The 15,034-nt window shown below is 38.9% G+C and overlaps 1 protein-coding gene across 1 annotated transcript in view; it reads left to right on the forward strand.

The window, feature by feature from the left end:
• Positions 1-13,254, forward strand: part of LOC135407342 (uncharacterized) — a 41,024-nt gene extending 27,770 nt beyond the window's left edge. Inside the window, exons 8-12 of the mRNA XM_064642306.1 lie at positions 4,556-4,713; positions 5,931-5,973; positions 10,250-10,436; positions 12,112-12,247; positions 12,994-13,254. Coding sequence (XP_064498376.1) covers positions 4,556-4,713; positions 5,931-5,973; positions 10,250-10,436; positions 12,112-12,247; positions 12,994-13,093 — 624 coding nt within the window. The 3' untranslated portion in view covers positions 13,094-13,254. The remainder of the gene's footprint in view (positions 1-4,555; positions 4,714-5,930; positions 5,974-10,249; positions 10,437-12,111; positions 12,248-12,993) is intronic.
• The last annotated feature ends 1,780 nt before the right edge of the window (positions 13,255-15,034 follow it).

Consider the following 15,034-nt stretch of genomic DNA (forward strand, 5'->3'; position numbering starts at 1 on the left):
AAGAGAAAGTTTTCCCTAATGCAGAGATAAATTTAAATGCAGAATGAAATATTTCCTTTTATTTCTACAATTGTCTTCTCTGGACATGGGAGTAGAGCATACTACAGCGAGTGTATTTACAAAAATTTTATGACTCAGACACTACAGTATGTGCTTCTGGTTGACTGTGTGCACCCTTAAGACCATTCCCAGTGGAATAGAAGAGAGAGAGAAAAAATGCTTTTAAATTACTTTCATTTCTGTCATATATAGAGAGTCCAATTATTACACCAAGAAAGAAATCCTCTGCCACATGCAGACCCTGCACAACATTTCAATCTATGACAAACATTCAGTCCTTTGTTTTCTTGAACAAGCTTTCTTGCTAAGCCTAATCACTTTATATAAAAGGCTTAGTTATAAATAGATTTACATCTGAGCATTGCTCATAAATATACCATTTCTATTTGTTCTTCATTCTTGCTTAGAGCTTTAATATAGTCTGGGAGCTGCCACATTATTTAGAGCATGTGTACAATCTGATTTCTTCTCTACATTTTCCATGACTCCCATGGCTCCGGAATATATTTTTCAATTTATATTTAAGAACTTTCTGAATCCACTGTCTCCAATACATTCACTATGTTATTTCTATTGATAAATGAGAAATAACACTGTCTGATAGGATATGTATGTTAATTTTGGCCTACTAACAGATTGCATACCCCAACCTAGAGAAAGAGTCATACTCTGATACATTATTTGATCTGATTCAAGTTGTTCCAAACCTTAACCTAATCAATAATTCTTCCTGTGAGCCTTGGTCCTGCAAACTGTTTATTATCTTTTGTGAAATTAACTGCAGCAAATTATTCAACCTCAACAAAAGAACTAGAGTGTGAAGATTAAATATGCCCCAAGACCATTTGGTTGTACTTCACCTGGTAGCCAGTACTATTGGGTGTAGGATGATTATGTTATTCAAATCAGAGGAGCTTTTACATCTTTTTCCCCTATTGTTTTGCCTTCAGTAAGTTTCTACTCTCTGTAGTTTAGATGCAAATTGTTTAAAACAAAATGAACAACTAAATAAATTTCTCTCTCTCTACTGGCAAAAAATCCCATGTGAACAGTTCTAGAGTCTAGAGCTCCATATTTGCTGACATATGCAAGCCCTTTCTTCAAGGGAAAAGGAAATAGATGTAAGGGAAAAAGACATAAAAAGCCTTAGTCTCTTCTTTGCACCAATGTGCCCAGCTTAAAGAAGGAATAAATGCAAACAGGCTCTAGCTATAATTTCCTAATTAACCAAACAATGAGCCTATCACAAAGTACAGTTATTAAAAAAAGACATAGGGAGGGGAAGAGTTTAGTGATATTGGTAAGCAAGCAGCACGAGACCTCAGGGAGAAGCTGGTCAGAGAAAACCAAAAGATGGTGAAAATGCTGCAAGCCTGAGTGCCATGGAGGGTTGTGGCTACATCAGCTGCAATGGAGCTGGGCAAATGAGAAATAATAAGCAAAAGGAAAAAAACAGTTCAGTTTCCTGTCTTGTTTAAGAGATGCCTATTTTAAGAACACTGGGGCACAGCCAGGAAGACAGTTTTGAAAGACAGTCAAAAATTTGGTCATGCCACTACTGACCTGAAACCAATCTGACCCAGTGACCTGGGGGCAACTGTCTTACACTGCCCACTGCCAGTCTCCCAACCGAGCCAGACTTCAATTCCTGCTTTCTAGCACTACTCAGTTTTCACATTATGGTTAGATTTCTTCTAGGATTTTATCTTTTTTTCTGTAGTTACTTTTTTTCCATTTTCCTAGTACTTGCAGACTCTTTTGTAGCTTAATTTTAATTTCTTTTCATAGTTGTTCCTGTTGTTACTTTTTATTTCTTTCAGTGCAAATAGCATGAAATTTTCATATATCTATTCAGATTCTCCTTTCTAATAGATGAAGGAGCTTAACTGCCATAGCAAATATAACTCTGCTCAAACAAAATCCTTTGAATACAGTGAATCACTCAGGACCTATGAATGCCATTCAGTTTCTGGAATTACTTACATCAAATTAAGTAGGGCTGCATGCACTGCTTAATGAGCATTTAATACAATAAAGAAAGGAAATGCTTAATTTTCTATTTTTATTTCTCCCTTTTGTCTGTTTCTAATCATTATACATTGTTTAATATTTTAAAATTTTTTTTGCAGAAACATTTGTCCTAAAATTCACATCATCTTAGGAAAACTAGCAGCATGGGAAGGGTTACTTCAGATGTTTCTACTGTTCTTAGAATAGCTTTACCAAAGCAGCACCTGTTTTTTGCCTTCTACCTGGAGAAATTTCTACATGTTTGATACTGGAGACTGCCAAGAATCCATAAAGTAGATGATCACAACCTTGAAGGAAAAAAGAAATATTTTTTTTAGTTTAGCGCAGAATGGAACAGTAGTAGCTGTTCCAAGTAGTAGAAATTTGAGTTAGTTCATTTAAAATCTGCATGACACATAACATCAGCTCAAGTAACATCACATAGTTATATCAGGTTCCATAAAGGCAGTATCATCAGCAGGTTACACTTTAGTCACAAGTGTAAGAAATTACTTTTATAATTATTTTTTCCAGAAATATACCTTAGTCACTTTTTGTAGCGAAGATATATTTGCTAAGGGAATCATCTCAATGTGTTATTCATGAAAGCCACACAAGTGAAAAGAAATACCCCTTACAAACATGCAGATGTGGCAGATGGCCCATAGTTTAGTAGAGAACATGGTAGTGTGGGTGGACATTTTGACATGATAATCATGAGGGTCTTTTCCAACCTTAACAATTCTATGATTCTCTGATCTGACTTATCAGAATTAGGGGAGGATGGCTGTCTATTAGTCATTGAGGAACATTTGGTCTCATTTTAAATGCCTCAAATCTATCTTACTCCTTTCCTAGATGTATTTATTTGAAATACAGTGGACATATATAATTCTTGATGCCACAGAACCTCTGTCTGCATGCAGTCTAGACAGCACAGAAAGTGTTTACAAAATAACTTTATAAGGGTATAATAATAGTCATCTGTGATATCAGTATCTCTAGTGACCTTTGCCTTCAAGTCAGGGCAGTGAGGAGAATTCAGATCATGGACAGGATCTTGCACTTGCTATGCTTTGCAGTACGAATGAGATTTGGACCCTGAATATGTATTTTGGTTATGCTGTTCACAATGTAGTTTTGTGTCTGAAGGCATAATAAATAAAGTAGGTCACACAGCACTGACAACTTTCAGGACTGCCTTTATCTTCTTTAGTTTTACATTAAAAAACTTTAGCATTAAAAAAATGGAATGAGAAGAATGACTAAAAATGTAGGAATGTACTTATAAATGTTTATTTATACATTTGTCAGTATTAGGGGTTATTTTGTTACTATAGGAAAATCATGTATGACAAAGGGATAATTACATGTGCTAGTGAGCATGCAATTAAGTATTTAACTATCTAATTCCCACAGGTGCATTTTTTTCATGGAAGGTTATGTACGTTTACTTTTAGGCTAAGGGAAAATTACATGGGGTATTTACAATCCATCTCCTACTGACAAAATTTAATTAATCAACTAATTTTATTCTATGAGACTCCACCATCTGTGTATTTTGCAAACAGCACTAATGCTTTCCCTATGTCTCAGCATTAACTCATGTTTCCCATTTTATTGCTACCAAATTTGATGCAATTGTTAGAGTTCCAGTCACAGATCTTCAAAGCAAACAATATTGGTTAAAACACAGCTACAGTTCACTGTCCGGATGTGTGCACCTTTGTTTTGAATTAAGATGTGTATGTGGGGGGAGCTGGGCTGGGAAATAAGAAGGTGGATAAACTGTTTCACCTACCTATGTGTATTAAGGAGCTTAATGGCTCTTTATGACTCACACAGGGAAAGACATTGGCAATGCCCTTCAGTCTCAAAGAGCATTAACACAATCAGGAACAAGCAAAAAGGTTCTGAAGTGCTTTCCATTGAAAGTTGTTTGAATTGTATGGGAAGGGTTATGAACAGAACTATATTTACCACAACTTTGCAAAGGAGCTGAAATTCGGCCTTTTAAATTATGCTCACTATTCTCCAGTTTAAGCCCTTGTTGCCTGTATCTACACATATAAGGTGAGGTTTTCAGCATAAACGCAGACTGTAAACAGCACTGATTAGTAAAGAGATCTGTGACTCTCAATTCTTCAGTGCACTTTGAAAATTCCCGCACCACTCAGCTGAACCCTCAATAGCTGGACATCTACATGCCTACACATACCTAAAAAGGTGGTTTTGCTACAGATATGGCTTCTGTTGAACCAAAAACAATTAAGAGAGCAAAATCACAGATGCAAATTTAGAGGGTGTTTGCCTAGCTTGTCTTCTGTGATTACACTGTAATTGCTGGGACTGCTGATCATTAAACCATATGATGGTTCAAAAGTGTAAGAGCTTTATAACTTTGAATATTCCTTGAGTTTATCCCCATCTCACAGGGATCAGTTTCATAATAGTTCTGAACTTTGGGCACTCTTTCTAATTGCAGGATGAAGGGAAGTGCAGACCCCTGGAAGTAACGAAGCTGGAAGGAGCAGAAATTGGTGTTGACACCAGTCTGGGGAAACCATTTGTTTTTAAATGTATACCTCAAACTGGAAACAGGATTTTCTACTTCTGTGCAACTTCCAACCAAGAAATGAAGAGGTAAGTGATCTTTCATTTTAACAGCGTCAGTTTTGTTAATCCAGCTTGGAGTCTGAATTTTTGGAGGATGTTCACAATAGCTGCCTTGATCAGTAGAGGGAAAAATTAAAAATCTGTCAGCTACTTATTGAGATAATATTTCTAATTTTCAGTTGTAGAAGCTTCAAAAATTATTTTTCAGTTTCACAGGTTTTTTAATTGTTTTTAATAAAATCTTTAACATTCATGTTTTCCTATCCCCCTGAATTCTTGATTTACCAGGAGAAAAAAATTGAATCCATGTTCTCATGCCTTCTGTCCCACTGTTATATCAAACAGAAGTGTAAATCTTCCCATGGATGTAAACTTTCTTATTAGTAATTTCATATAAATGATCTCTCTTCTGCCAAACAAGGACAGTGCTAGTAATAAATACACTCCCATCTTCCATTTTCTTTTCTGTCATTCTGTCACATTTTCATTTTAATATTTTAAAATGCAAACATACCCCAAAAGCATATTGGTTCTGGGACAGTGACTTTGGGTTTGATGCAGAGTTAGACTTTAAAAATACTCTTTTGCATTTCACAAAGACAACAGCTGACAAAACAAAGAGCCTAAATTCACCCAAAAGTCCTCCCTTTCCAAACGTACTGAAATCTAAACTTATTGTAGTCTTTGTTTTATTGTGAATTGTCAAAAATATAAAGCTATGAAGTAAATTGATATTTGATATTCATCCACCCATTTTGTATATCATCTTACTGCTTAACATAATCCACCATTGTAATATCATTTTCCATTTCCAAATTTTATACCATACATAGTGCAATAGAATAACTTTGCCAACAAAGTTATTGCTTTATTCTGTAGTTTCTAATTCCAGGATTCTTTGTGTCTCCTACGAATTCCTTATCTGCATTATGACAAAGACAAGAAGAGTGATCATTTAGCCTGACATGTTAAACTATATTCAAAATCTGTAGATTCCCTTGTCTGCACTATTGCCTTTATTTATTATAATGTGTTCTTACACAGAAAGCTTTGAGACTTTTTTTTTTAGAGTTAGTAATGTTTATTTAGATTTAATCCACTGCTTTTCTATCTTAAAGCCTTGTGTGTCCTGAAAATTTAGATGCTTTAGATGCTGCATATGTCAGCAAGAATTAAAAGACCCAGCAAAGCATGTTTTTCTGCTCTACCAATCTAAGCTACTCTCACTTTTTGTCATGTTATAGGTGGCTGGAGGCTATGGATAAAGCAGTGCATCCTGTCCATCAGGTAATGCTTTATTTAGATGAGAACCATTTGTATAGCAGATTGTGCAGAAGGCTGAGAGACAGGAGCTGTACATGGTCAGGTGCAGATAGCAACATGGAAGTTCCATACTTTTGTTCTGGGCTGTTGGGTTGTGACTCATCTGCAATCTAAAAGCCATGTAGAGAATTAAGACTCAGCTTACGTGTTTTGCTGCCATATGGTAGAACGAATCAAAATGCTCCCTCTCCGGATATCAGCAGCTTTAAGCTGATTCAGAAACATAACCCAAAATTAGTGTATCAGGCATAAAGAAAGGGTAGAGGTGACTCACAATCATGTATTATGCCTGAGGTAATACAAATTGGAGTAGAAGGAGAGAAGGGTCATATCTTCATAAGTATTTCCCACAAGACTCCCTTGGTTGCAGGCAATCTGCTTTTTCCAAGAGAATATTGGGTGGGGGGAGGCATGATTGCTGAGTTTTTATTTTCTGTGTTTCTAGGGATGAAGAAAGACAGGTGAGCAATAAACTTTGTTTTACCTATCCCTTTACACAGTTGTGCACTCTGCTGGCCCCTGTGGCTGGAAAAAATACAGCCATAATTGATCTTGAGCTGCTACTGAGAGACCTTGCTCAGCCCAACATAACTCAGTATCAATAGTCCCTGGCTGACCCCTGAACTGGGAATCGCAAATCTAATTTTAGTATTTCCAGAACTGGAAGTATAGGGGTCAAAGACATTTTAGTCTGCCCTTTCCTGGCCTAATGATACTTATTATTTCCTTCTATAGACGACCACTTGTGTGAAAATAGGCATTTGATTTGTAAAGTTTTTTGAAGAGCTTTAGCTACGGAGCCACCTTGTTTTTAACAGGAAGAATGTGAGGTTCAAATGCAGAATAAGTATCAAGGTCTACCTTTTTTGCAAATGAAATAAAATCATCAATTAAAAAATATGACAATTGCAAGGTACAAACTATAACCTGCATTCATGAAGTGTAAAACAACAAGGGGGTGTAAGTTATTTCTTCAGCAGTGTTTAATGATGGTTTCCAAACAGTGAAAGGTATTTATTTCCTTTAATTCCTTTTCCACTGAAGTAAAATTGATCAAATATATATTTCTTTTGCCTTTAGCTTTCAGGTAGGTTGTAATTGCAAAACCAAACTTGCTTCCAAGTATATTTTACCTGTCAGTGTTTCTCAAAAGAATATGAAGTAATAAATGTATTTGAAAGAGCAAAAATAAATAAAACAATTTAAAGTGTGTACCCTAACCAAATAATTTGAAAAGTTGTGCTGGTTTTGGCTGGAATAGGGTTAATAGTAGGTAGGTAGTTTTGGTTTTGTGCTGAAAACAGTGTTGATAGCACAGGATGTTTTCTTTATTGCTGAGCAGGGCTTACACAGAGCCAAGGCCTTTTCTACCCCTCACCCCACTAGTGGCAGACAAACTTGGCCTGAGCCAAAAAGGGTAGTAGAGGTTTACATACATAAAAGACATCAAAGGGTCATTCTTTAGAGTAGCATGCATATATAAATTGTTGTATAAAAAGTTCCAACATTATATTTAAAGAAGGATCACTCATGCATTCATCCATTAGCAGCACATTAAGTTAGCTTCTTTCTGTGCCACTACATTTCTGACCACTGTACTGATGGAAGCCTATTCAACCTAAGGCGACTGAAGGCCCACACTAAGACCTTAAACCATCTTGTCCAGGAGCTGCTCTATGCTGATGACGCCGCCCTTGTTGCCCACACAGAAGCAGCTCTGCAGCGTTTAACATCCTGCTTTGCAGAGGCTGCTGAGCTCTTTGGGCTGGAAGTCAGCTTAAAGAAGACAGGACTTCTCTTTCAACCTGCACCTCAGGAAGTCCTCCATCATCCCCACATCACCATTGGTCAGTCAGAGCTCAAATCAGTCCAGCAGTTTAATTACCTAGGTAGCCTCATCTCCTCGGATGGTAAGATTGACAGGGAGATAGACATCAGATTAGCAAAGGCATATAGTGCCTTTGGAAAGCTTCATAAAAGAGTTTGGCGAAATAAACACCTGAAGAAAAGTACCAAGATCAGTGTTTACAGAGCCATAGTGCTGTCTACTCTGTTATACAGATCTGAATCATGGGTCATCTACTGCCACCACCTGCGACTCCTAGAACGCTTCCATCAACACTGTCTCCGCACAATCCTAAACATCCACTGGTCAGATTATGTGACCAATACATCTGTTCTAGAACAAGCAGCTGTCACAAGTATTGAGGCCATGTTGCTGAGAACACAGCTGCGCTGGGCTGGGCACATCTCCAGGATGAAGGACCACCACCTCCCTAAGATCTTGCTTTATAGTGAATTTACCACCGGCTGCCGCAAGAGAGGAGCCCCAAAGAGAAGATACAAGGACTCCCTGAAGCAACATCTCAGCCTTGGCCTTATTGATCATCATCACTGGTCTACTCCGGCCTCCACTCAGGAGGCCTGGAGACACACCATCTATAACACTGCTGCTTCTTTTGAGAACGCACACAGGATCACTCTTGAGGAGAAAAGACAATGCAGAAAGAATCGTGTCTTGCAGAATATACCACCTAAGGAGTCTTTGTGCTGTGCCTTTTGCAACTGGACTTGTCTATCTCATATTGGCCTTTTTAGCCACCAGTGCGCTTGTAGCAAACATGGGTAGACCCCTCCCCAAATCTTCGTCTGTAAAGCCTAGCCATGAAACATTTCTGACCGCACTATCTTTTTTTGGGTTTTGTCTTTGAGTGAACAATATCCTTTTTTGAAATAAATGTTTGATTTAATATCTCACTTTCATTTCCTAACCTTCCTTCTAACTAGACTTTCCATTAAGTTGAATAATTGCTTTAATAATATACCTAGTGTTACTGAAATCCTCTTATGCACTTTGCTGCAGTAAGTCTCAGCAGGTTTCCCATTTGTTACAAAGAATACAGTCAGCTGTATTGTGCTAGGTCTTTTTTCAGTCTTTGCCTTGTCAAGGATACTGAAAAAATATCATAAATAAATGCAAAAGAAAGTCCCTATGGAAACAAACAGGAAGATATTGGTATTGCACACATTGTCCCCATGGATTTCAAATGACAATGACACTGGTATATGTAGAATTCTAAATATGTATTCCAGATGGCAAAACACACTAGGAGAGGCTGAGATTCTAACGCCTCCCTGATTTACAGGAGAAGAAGAAATGCTTTCATCTCACATTAAACAACTTGATCTAATAACACAAGAGATTATTTTTCCTGATTTTTTTTTATTATTTTATCATACAAATAGCCTATACATTGGCAGTGTTTCATGCATTGAGCTTTTTCTTCACTTGTAAATGACAAGTAATTTTGGTAATGGAAAAGGACCTGCTTTCCATAAAGGGATGGGAAGGTATCTGTAAACATTTTGTGCGTGGTAGTGCTTCCATCCAAGCCAGATTACACACAGTAAAGACTACTGAAGTCCAGCAATCAACAACACAATTTAAAAAAAAACCTTCTTCATAAAACTTTGAAATAATCCTGCTTGTACCAGCAACACAGGTAGTACTGAAAATAAAACAGATGTAGAAAATATAAGTTATTATTGTAAGAAGAAAGTAGAAGTTGGACAGTGTTTGCCATCCTGTATAGGATTTTCTAATTCCATTTTCAGCATTGACTTCTGTTGTGGCTTAACCCCAGAAGGCAGCTCAGCGAGACAACTTGTGGATTGAGATAAAAATATTTTAATATGTAACACAAAACAAGGGATTCATTCACTATATGCTGTGAGCAGGCAGATGTTCAGCCATCTCCAGGAGAGCAGGGCTCCCTCACATGTAATGGTGACTTGGAAAGACAAACACCATTCCTCCAATTGTCCCCCCATCTTTCATCTTCTCTGAGCTTTGTGTGCTGAGCATGACACCCTATGGTCTGGGATATCCCTTTGGTCACCTGTCCTGGCTGTGTCCCCTCCCAACTCCTTCTGCACCTCCAGTCTGCCACTGGTGGGGTGAGGGGCAGAAAAGGCCTTGGCTCTGTGTAAGCCCTGCTCAGCAATAAAGAAAACATCCTGTGCTATCAACACTGTTTTCAGCACAAAACCAAAACACAGCCCTGTACTACCTACTGTGAAGAACATTAACCCTATTCCAGCCAAAACCAGCACAACTTTTCAAATTGTTTTCACAACAAAAGCTAATTTCCTAGCAAAGGACTAGAGCTTGTGTCCTTTCATGCTAGCAGTTCCTCCTTAAGTTTTTACTAGAACTTTTCATTACGTGCTTTCTTTGCAGAACCATGTGTGGGTAGATGTCACACTACATAACACTACACTCCCACCCTTGGCTATCAAAAATCCCGAGTGCCTGGGTCTTCTCCACCAGCTGGACAGGAGCAAAGATGTCTGGATTCAGCACTACTGCATTCTGAAGGATGGCTGTTTGTACTTTTATGCCACTCTCCGGTCTACACCTGCCCAAGGTAGGGATGGCTGCTAAATTTTCATTGATCATTGAAGTAAAAATGTTTCACTGCAGTTTCCATCCAAATAGAACCTTTACCATTAATGAGAGTTTCTTATCAGTAAGTTGATGGTTTTCCATGTAGGTGAGTGAAGACCAGACTCAGTCTCTTTTTCATTTCATTTCAGTCTCTCTCATTCCCCACCTCAGTCTTCTTTTTCTCCCACAGTCTGAATTTTTGTTTCTGAAATGGAGCTAGTCAGGATATGTGCATATTACCTCGGGAGAAGTATCAGAAACAAGATCCACTCTTCCAAAGCACTTTATGGTGGCTGGAGGCAGTTCGACTCATGGCAGTCTCCTGAAAGCTGTCAAATTTTGCATGGCAGCAGCATGAGGCTACTAGGGTCAATTGCAAGCAGAGCTCACTTCAGACACTAAAAGCCTACAAGAGCAGCTCTGTGAAAGTCAGTATTTAAAAAAAAAAAAAAAAAAAGTTGCCCCAGCGATGGCTCAGGACCTGTAAATGCTTCCTCCCTGTGCTAAGGAAGCCTGCAGTCAGAAATACTATTGTATTTTTTGCTTGGCAGTCAGTTTTCAGATCAAAAGGGAAAAACTTTTCTTAGCATTTATGCTGTTTGCCACATGATCAGGCAAGAAGTGCTCCACTTATACCACTTGCATAGCACTTTTCTTCATCTGCCAAAGGCCATACTTATGAAGTGACCAGGGATTTCCTCTCCACGTGAAACTGAAGACTTGCCCAGAGAAAAGCACTGAATTAGCAGAAAGGCAAAAATTAAGTATTATCCATTTATGACACTGAAGCCTATGCTCCTACTGCCAAATATTTTCTTTTGGTGTTTAAATATCCTACTACATACAAATTCTTGTACATGGTAGTGTTTTCTGTCTTGTTATTTCATTTTTTTCCAATTTCAGTATAGATTCTTATTCTCTCATATCATTCTCAATGCTAGAGCATTAATTTGATGCTGTGGTGACTACATGTGAGATGCCAAAAAAATATAGACCCTGAAGACAGTAACAGGAACATTCAGCTGCCATTAATCAGTTCTGCAGGTCTTTTTGACTATTTGCCGTGTATATATAAAGTGGACATACACCTTGTTGCACTGAGATAAAATCTGGGGGGAAAAAATTTAAAAAAAAAAACAGGTAAAATTAAAATGTCCGGAAGGCAAAATTGTGTCTAATGCCTCTCCTTCACAGCTGGCTAGTTGTGGCTTCACAATGATGTATCAGTTACTAATGGCAGCAAGATGAACCAATGCTGACCTAGCATATTTTTTTCATGTGGAAATCCATATCCCTTTAATTTTTAGAGGAAAGAAAAAGAAATTATCAGCAACAAGATCCACCATTCCAAAGAACTTTACAGGGCTTGAGGCAGCCTTATGGATACAAGTCAAAAACTACGAAAAATATTTTGCTAAATAAAACTCTGTTGCTGATCATTTGCTAGACAGGAAGACTGTTTTACACTACTTTGAAATCAATTTTCAGAAGAAAAAACCAAACTCAACTTTCACATTTTTAAATGTAAATTCTGTAAAAGTCTGTCCATACACCCAACACAAGGCATCTGAAAATCCAGTTCTCCAGATTTGTTGGTATGCTTGTAATTGGTAGTAATTCTATATACATCATGCATGCTATTTTATTCTGTCCAGGTGGCCTTTACCTACAAGGGTATATTGTGAGTGAACAGTCTCTGGGGTCCAAGAGATCTGTAATTGAACTCAAACCTCCATCTGAAGAATTTAAAACCTTTTACTTATGTGCAGAGAATGTAAATGAAAACAAAAGGTAAACCAAACTGTTTTTTATCCAATTTTATTTGCCAAGCTTCAGGAAAAGAAGGAGCTCTGTAGTTCCTGGGAAGATCTAATGACAACATTTCAGTCTGTTTTCCCTTATTCCCCCAGATTTCCCTTTAGCAGTAGCTTTAGTCAAACTGCAGTACAGCATTTACTTGCACATGTGAGTCACCAGTTCTGTTCTTGTCCATGCTGGAACCACAGCAAGGCTGGCTGGCAGAGGTTCGGAAAAAACCTGAATAAGGTGCCTTTCACAGTTATGTTTGGGGATTATACAAAACATAAAAGCTATGACAACCTCTCATTAGAGAGAATGGAATTTGTGTGCTCCTCATTCCCAAGAATTATTTACTTCCATCAATGACCATTAGAATTTAATTAATTTAAGAAAATTGGCCAATGAAATCACACTCTGAAGGTAAATTCCCTCATCATAATCCAGTCAAATTCCACATCTGTCAGCAGGAGTTCTTGCCTAAAGCCTACTAATTACATTATTTGGGTTTTAATTTAATGAACAATGACAGAGCTTTTCAGTATGTTGGAAAATTGGTGTTGATATGTTGTTGTTAATAGCCAACTCCTCCATCTTCTGTATCTCTCCAATGCCCTGACTATTAGCACATAGTAACACAGCTATACAAACACCATTTATTAAAATTTTGTTTCAAAGAACATAGAAATGCATGCATAAGACTTGATCAGGGACAATTGTTGGTCTTTCATTTCTTCTAGGTGGATTACAGCCTTGAAAGCTTCAATTAATAAATGGTTACCCCTGCACCAGGCAATCCAAGATTTCATGAACAGACCACTGGAGGAGACAAGGATGTGAGAAGGTGGCTCAGTTTTTCCCCAGTTATGTTTTGCATTTTAAATTTCATGCTATGTCTTCTGATTCATCTCAAAAGATGCTGTAGCAGCAGCTAATCTTTAGCATTGGTATACATTCATAACTTTTGTAAGCATTAGTAAATAAACGGAAAGCAAGGTTGCCTTCTTTGTTACTGTCTTTTTTTTGTGTTTCAGTACTATACAGTCTATGTTTACTTATTTGAGATCTTTATAGTGGAAAGTTTTAAGGCCAAATAAATAAAGAACATGCCTTCCTTGACAAGATAGGGTAAAGCCACAAGCAGAATTGCCACATTGTTCTCTTCCTGGGTAACTGCATGTCGTGGTTTGGACCTTGTTTTCCCCAGAGGCTGAGAAAAGTGGTAGACCCCAAGGGGTGGAAACCCTTAGAAGTTTTGAAATTCTGCCCAATGGGCGCTCCTGCAGAAATGTCAACATATCACAACCAGACCGGAAGAGAAGAGTTGTAGTTTGGTTGTTGTAGGAGAGGTGGCCATGTTGTAGGGCCACGAGGAAGGGGCTCTAAGCCCCTCGGGCCCTCTGGGGCCTCCCAGCCTCTGGCTGGGGGCTGCAGGGACCTGGAACAGCATAAAGCTGGGCTAGGTGCCTGTAGTTATGCCGGGAGATGTTTTTCTCCATGGGTACAGACAGCAGCCGGGACTGACCAGAGAAACGGTGGCAGAGAGCCAGAGAGATAAGACCTGAACTGAAGAAGCAGCAGAAACAACATGCAGCACTGCAGAGAAGACTCCTGGAAAGGGAGGAGAAGAAGAGAGCAGCAGAGAGACAGAGTTTGGGGTAAGAGACTGTACCAGATCCCCCAAAACTCCCTTGGAGATCCTCTTGGAGAAGAGGGACATGGACTCCTATTTTAGAGGAGCCTTGGAGTATGCAGCACCAGAGAGAGAGAGGAGCTGAGAAGCTCAGAGCATCCCGGAGCTGGACCGGGACGGCCAGATGGAATGCAAGGGGAGTTGACCTTGGCTCCCCCCCCCGCCCTTGCACTGCTGCCACGGTGGCAGCCTGAGAGGCAGTGGCACAGACGCCCTGCAAGAAGGAGCTTGAGTCTCCTGCAAGAGATACCAGACCTTCACGAAGACCCCCCTGTGCCTTCGTGATATGACGTGGTGAAACGACCTTGTCTGGGGTTACGAAGCCCACGGAAGACCCCTCGGTTGAGGCGATGGGGCCGAGGGAGGTTAGATATCTCCCTCGTTGAGTGCTGGCAGAAAGCCAGCTATCAGCTGCTGCACGTGGAGAAGACAGACAGACTGCTGCCTCAGAAGATGCTGCTGCTTAAGAACTGGAAGGGATCTGTCCTTCTTTCCCTCCTGGACTTTTATTTGGAGGGGAGAGGAAACCTGATCCACTGTAAATACTATATGTTATGGTAGAGATAGTTTGTGATCGTGTGTATAATGTGATATGGTATTTATTTGTACAGTCATTGTAATATATTCCCTTTCCCCCACTTTGAGTCTGGTGTGTTTTGTCTGGAAAAACCCATCTCACATTAGGTTGAGATGTGGGAGGGGGGATGGAATTAGGGAATTGGATTTCGGGACTATCTCACTGCACCATAGCAAAAAGCACACTAGAATGCCAGCATCTTACCAAAAGACTACTTTTCCTCTAGTTTTCATAACATAATGCGCGCAGTCTGAGGGCATGTGGAGTCTGCAGCATACTCAAAATCCAATCCCACCAGTCAAATAGATCGTCTCATTCTTTTCTCTGTTTAAACATATGATTACAAATTAGGATCATGCCTGTGGTGCTTAGCACTTTAAAGTCTCATATCTGCAACAACAGTGTACATCCTGTAGATTACATTTGTGACTTTGAGCCATAAAGCAAGAGCCTTCCTGTTAAACTAGGCTAGAGCACAATTAATTGTGAGTTGAAACAAAAAGTAAAAATT

This window comes from Pseudopipra pipra, chromosome Z (assembly GCF_036250125.1).
Source record: "Pseudopipra pipra isolate bDixPip1 chromosome Z, bDixPip1.hap1, whole genome shotgun sequence".
In the NCBI taxonomy this organism is placed as follows: domain Eukaryota; kingdom Metazoa; phylum Chordata; class Aves; order Passeriformes; family Pipridae; genus Pseudopipra; species Pseudopipra pipra.